Source organism: Chelonoidis abingdonii, chromosome 22 (assembly GCF_003597395.2).
Source record: "Chelonoidis abingdonii isolate Lonesome George chromosome 22, CheloAbing_2.0, whole genome shotgun sequence".
Classification (NCBI taxonomy): Eukaryota; Metazoa; Chordata; order Testudines; family Testudinidae; genus Chelonoidis; species Chelonoidis abingdonii.
Genome location: NC_133790.1, coordinates 32,515,160 through 32,521,159, shown reverse-complemented (window position 1 = coordinate 32,521,159; position 6,000 = coordinate 32,515,160). Strand labels below are relative to the sequence as shown.

Here is a 6,000-nt window from a genome sequence, read left to right as displayed (position 1 = left end):
TCTTAGTCTCTAAGATGCCACAAGTACTCCTGTTCTTTTTGCTGATACAGACTAACACGGCTACCACTCTAAAACCTCTCCTAGTTCTGGTTCTTAGACTGTGCTCATCACCATGGTATCTGAGCAGTTAAGGCAGTGGAATCTTTGCTGTGGTGGGTCCTTGGTTCTCACCTCCATTGCTATCCATCCTAGTCTCTCTCGCTCCTCACCATGACTATAAAGTGATTTCAAACCTTTTCCCCAGAGGTTTTTTTTAAATCAGTATGACCAGGACTGACCTCAGCTATCACATTCCTCTATTATCTATTAATAGATTCCAGCACCAGAAGGGACCATTGTGATCATCCTACACTGGCCTGTATAACACAGGCCAGAGAACTTCCCTGAATTAATGTAAAGCATTGACAATGCACTCAGGACTGTACAAGATACAAAATTCAGATTCCTTACCCCAAAGAGCACAGAAACCACTTTCTATTGCTTTGGATCTTCTTACATTTCATTTGACTTGTAACCAAGGAGGCTTTTCATTATAGTAATGTTTTAAGTGTGCTGTATTTCAAAATGGTTTACATCACACAACAGCCTAAGCCTCTTGGTATGGGTTAGGGTTATGCTTTAGAAATAAATTGATCATATAACTATAGCAACACTATTTTCAAAGTCAGAAGAAACTACTCAGTGGCATAAAATGTCTAGATAGTTTATTTCCACAGATAACAACAAACCAGAACTACTCTCTGGAAATGGCAGATTTGATGCAGTTAGGTACAAACTCTGAACCATCTGACTTGTGCTGCTTGCAGACACTGGCACCTTAGAGAGATCATCCTGAAATACTGCCACTGATGCTGAGGGCCACGTTAGAGAGTGAGAGGGAATGCAGTCAGTGTGGGAACGAAACCCAGAGAAGCTGCCCAGGAGAGAATACTGGTCCTCAGCTTCAGAGCATCCAACAAGTATCTCTAATCTACAGTGCTGTGAGAGTAACTTTGCTTGCTATCTCTATTCAATAAAAGGTTTAAAACCAGAAGATAGATATATAACCTATGCAAAAATAGAAATATGTACACTGTCTAGAGAGTTAAATATGAAGAGAAAAGATTAGACATCTCTAAAAGAATGCATAAGGTGTGTTATAATCCATATCAGCACATTCTAAAATGTCCTATATGCCACAGCAATGATCAGTTCCTGCCTGCTAGAAGCAGCTGCACCGGCTCACTGACCTTCCTCTTCTTCCTTGGCTTCATCATCTCTTCCTGGCTAAATGCAAGGTCCAGGCTGTATATCTGCAAGAACCACCAGAGAAGGAGGTCATGCTCATAGCACAGGCTGCCGGCTAGTTTCTAAGCAAAATATAAGACAAGAAAACCAAACTTCAAATCCCACATCTTAATTCAGGGATCCTTTTGGTTTGGCTAATTCAGCCTTGCTCTCTAGAGAGGAAATCAGGCAGGGAATCAAAACTAGGGTCCTGAACAACCTGGGCTGGTCGCTTTGTGAAGGCGGGAGACTCAGCCTCACAGAGCGGGAGCACATTTGGCAGCTACTAGGAGCAGCATCCATTCCTTACTGCTTACAGAAATCTTTGAGTAGCTGATTAGCATTTGGGGTAAAAACTCTCATCACCAAACTTATCTAGCCATTCAAACAAAGAGCAGAAGGATGGTGTTCTTTATGTCTGCATGTACTAAACAAAAGGCAGCTGGAAACTGGTTCAAAACAGTCCAAAACAGTTTGGAAACAAAAGGCAGCTGGAAACATTGCAATTAAACACCTGGCGGCTAGCCTGTGTCAGCTGACTTGGGCTCATGGGACTCAGGCTGCAGGGCTATTAAACTTCAGTGTAGACATTTAGGAGTATGCTGCGGATACCTAGTGTGACAAAGTTCCTCCTCTACCTTTGTGGGTCCTGTGCTTATTGGCGGATTTGCTCTCCTCAGAGATCTTCCCCTCTGGTAGAGCCCACAGTCCAGGTCAACTCCTCCTGTGTCTGATCAAGAGTTGGGAGGTTTGGGGGGAACCTGGGCCCGCCCTCTACTCCGGGTTCCAGCCCAGGGCCCTGTGGATTGCAGCTGGCTATGAGTTGCCTCTATAACAGCTGCATGACAGCTACAGCTCCCCTGGGCTACTTCCCCTGGCCTCCTCCAAACACCTTCTTTATCTCCATCACAGGACCTTCCTCCCTGGTGTCTGATAAGCTCTGTACTACCTCAGGTCTCCAGAAGCACACCCCTCCCCTCTCTCACTCATGCTGCTTTGCACCTCTTGCTCCCAGCTCCTCACATGTGACACCACAAACTGAAGTGACTCCTTTTTTAAACCCAGGTGCCCTGATTAGCCTGCCTTAATTGATTCTAGCAGCTTCTTGATTGGCTGCAGGTGTTCTAATCAGCCTGTCTGCCTTAATTGTTTCCAGAAAGTTCCTGATTGTTCTGGAACCTTCCCTGTTACCTTACCCAGGGAAAGGAGATCATGTTAACCTGGGGCTAACATATCTGCCTTCTATCATTCTCCTGTCCGGCCTGACCCTTTCACACTAGATACCAAACATACCGGAATCAAAATACCATGGTAATTGGTGTAGACAGACCAAAAACTTCCTTACTCATTTTCAGTTGCACTAGACACTTCAGTTGTACTTTTCAAAATAATGATCTTGCATTGCCCTCAAAGCTGCTTATGTAATTATCCCTTATTGCAGATGTAAAGTGGAATCTTTGGTAATCTAGCCCTTACTGCTAGGAACTGAAGGGATGCTCCCAATACAACACATATTCAAGGCATGATGGTCATTGCAGAATTTCTCAGTCATATCATCAAGACTTTCTATCTAGCCCATGTGGCTTTGGAATGGGGATTCGTAACATGTAGGTATCTATGGTCTTTCAAACATGTGAAACACACAGATTACAGGTAGCATGAAAATAGTCCAAACTCTCCCCCATTCCATGATTTCAATCTGCGTTTTAAAACTTGTTTCTCTTTCCTCCTCTTCATTACTTACCAAAGCAGAGACACATTTGCTAACAACTTCCTTTCTTAATTCAAAAATGGAAAAAAACAGAATCACAAAGTGAGGCAGGCATGCTCTAGCCCAGCAAATCGCTTATGCAAAAACTTCCTTTTGATTTCAGTGGGAAAGGAGCAATGACAGGATTGCCAGGTTTGGCTGGTTTCATCAAATGACATAACCTTTAATTCCTGGAGACTCCAGGATAATCCTGGAGGGTTGGCAACCCTAAGCAATGAACAGATCTCTAGGTCAGAGCCCCCAAATTGAGAATGGCTGTTTAAATGGTCACTGCAAGCAGGTATTTATGCTACACTCCATGGAATTGCTTTGTCCTATCTGCTTCCTTATCCCACACAAAGGGCGCACAGAGGGAAACTATTGGGTCAGTACATTCTCCCACTGGCCAGATGATGAATCAAAGGCCAGATTCCTATTGCCTCTATATAAATTCATGGTATGCCCACATCTTGAATACTGTGTGGGGATGTGGTAGCCTCATCTCACAAAAGATATATTGGAATTGGAAAAGGTTCAGAAAAAGGAAATATTATTTGTCTGAAGCTTGGTCCAACTGTGCTAGGTTCTGTACAAACTCCACCTAGCACTGTCCCTGCCCCATAAACTTACAATAGAAATAGACAAGACAGAAGATAGGTGGAAAGGGAAGGTCTTGCCCAATTTCAACAGCAGAGCTAGGACAGAACAGAGGTCTCTAGACTCTTAGTCCAGAGCCTTGTCTACTAGATCACACTACTTCCTTGGATGTAACCAAAGGCACTACTACAGGAGTCTGCAACCTCTCAGAAGTGGTGTGTCGAGTCGTCATTTATTCACTCGAATTTAAGGTTTCGCGTGCCAGTAATACATTTTCACATTTTTAGAAGGTCTCTGTCTAAGTCTATATTATATAACTAAACTATTGTTGTATGTAAAGTAAATAAGGTTTTTAAAATGTTTAAGAAGCTTCCTTTAAAATTAAATTAAAATGCAGATCTTATCAGTTTAATGCAGTGGTTCTAAACCTGGGGTGCACGTGCGGAGGACCCAATGGTCAGACGTGATACGGTACCAGGCATGGTAGAAACAGGATAGAAATGGCTAACTGTCCAGGGTGAGAGCTAGTAGTCCATCCTCGGGTGCACCTTCAAAATGGGTGGGAGGCTTAGACTGTCCTTGACCTTGTCCAGAGGAGGGCGAGACAGTCTACATCAGGAGTATCTGTTTCTCCGACGAGAAAAGTCTTGTCTCACTCTAGGCGGGAAGGCGCGCTGCTGGGTGGTCTGGGGTTTAAATGGCTTTCGTTGGTTAGCTAGGGTATGCATACCTAAAGATTTGATAGTGTTTCTCGTGTCCTTTAAGGTATGCAAGCAAGAATCGGTTTGCTCTGCAAACAAGCCCTGACCATCAAGGGAGAGGTCTTGGATGGTGTTTTAGACCTCCGGCGGGAGACCCGCGGATTGCAGCCAGGCATTTCGTCACATGGCAATGCCAGAAGCCAGAGTGCACACAGTCACGTCCGCAGCATCGAGGGAACCCTGGAGAGAGGTCCGGGCCACCAATTTACCTTCCTCAGCAATGGTCCTGAGTTCCGTACAGGCCTCCGCTGGGAGAAGATCTTGGAATTGAAGGACCGAAGACGAAGAGTTAAAGTTGTATCTACTGAGGATTGCCAACTGGTTAGCAATCCTAAGCGAGAGACCCCCAGTAGAATATATCTTTCTCCCAAAAAGGTCCAGGCATTTAGTGTCCTTTGATATGGGTGCAGACCCTTGCTGGCCCTGTCTTTCTCTGGTGTTTACCGCATACAGTGCAAGCGAGCACGGGACAGGGTGAGTGAAAAGGTACTCATAGCCCCTGGTGGGAACAAAGTATTTTCTTTCTACCCCTTGGCTGTGGGAGCTATAGAGGCAGGGGTTTGCCAGAGAGACTTGGCATTACTTTGAATAGTCTTATTCATGGGGAGGGCAACCCTGGAAGGCTCCTCCGAGCCTAGAATGTCCATCATCGGGTCCTCTTCCTCCACAATCTCCTCAATTTGGAGGTTCATACTGAGGGCCACACACTTCAATAGTTCTTGAAGGACCCTAAAGTCCATCAGGGGTGGACCAGATGTTGACGAGCCACCCACAGCCTCATCAGGGGAGGACAAAGACAACTCCACTGGGAGAGCCAGGGTGGGGACAGCCTCTTGGTCAGCTGCAGGTATCTCCTCTGGGGCTCCTGGGGTTGCCCCTACCATGGATGCTGACTCCTCAGGTAGGTCCGAGTCCAGCCGAAGAGGGCGGCTGAGGGTTGCCTCGAGAGGGCAGGTGTCCGAACGCAACAATGGCCAGGCCCCTGGGGGCGCACCTTGGGCCTGAGGTTAATCCAGGGGGTCCAGAATTGCCACTGAGGCTGCCAATTGGGCACTGGGGAGTCTTGTCCAAGGCTTCCCGGGCCCAACCGGGGAATGTCTGAAGCCCTCTCTGACCTCCTCGAGGGGGATTGGGACCACGACAGCCAAGGAGGGGCGGTCGTGAGTGTAGTACGGGGGGCACTGAGCTCCTTGGTAGCTGAGGGTCATGGGATGACCAGCATCGCAAAGCTGATTGCAATCGAGAGCAGTGCCGCGATGAAAGGTGGTGCCACGAGGAAGAGCAGTGTTGTGTTGTATAGTGGTGCTGTGTTGGAGAATAGTGCCGCGACGGCAAGCGGTAGTGGGCCGTGGACTGGTGCCATGGCAACAGTCGACTCTGGGATCAGCGTTCCGTGTGGCGGCAGTCCGTACGGTGCCGCAAGGTCACTGAGCGACACCCGGACCTTGAGCAGGACCATGTTCTAGCAGCTGACTGTGACCTCCAGTGGGAGCGGCTCTGAGGGCCGGGGCTGTGAGACCAGTGCTGCGAGTCTAACTGGTGCCATGAGTCAGACCGGTTCCTGGGGTGGTGCTGGGACTTGGAATGATGCTGGGACTCCAAGTGGCATGGAGATGTTGGTCTAGG

General features: G+C 47.2%; 1 protein-coding gene across 1 annotated transcript in view; it reads right to left on the bottom strand.

Moving 5' to 3' along the window:
- Window positions 1–744: 744 nt before the first annotated feature.
- Window positions 745–6,000, bottom strand: part of HORMAD2 (HORMA domain containing 2) — a 58,697-nt gene continuing 53,441 nt past the window's right edge. The window contains exon 12 of the mRNA XM_075059907.1: window positions 745–1,292. Coding sequence (XP_074916008.1) covers window positions 1,188–1,292 — 105 coding nt within the window. The 3' untranslated portion in view covers window positions 745–1,187. The remainder of the gene's footprint in view (window positions 1,293–6,000) is intronic.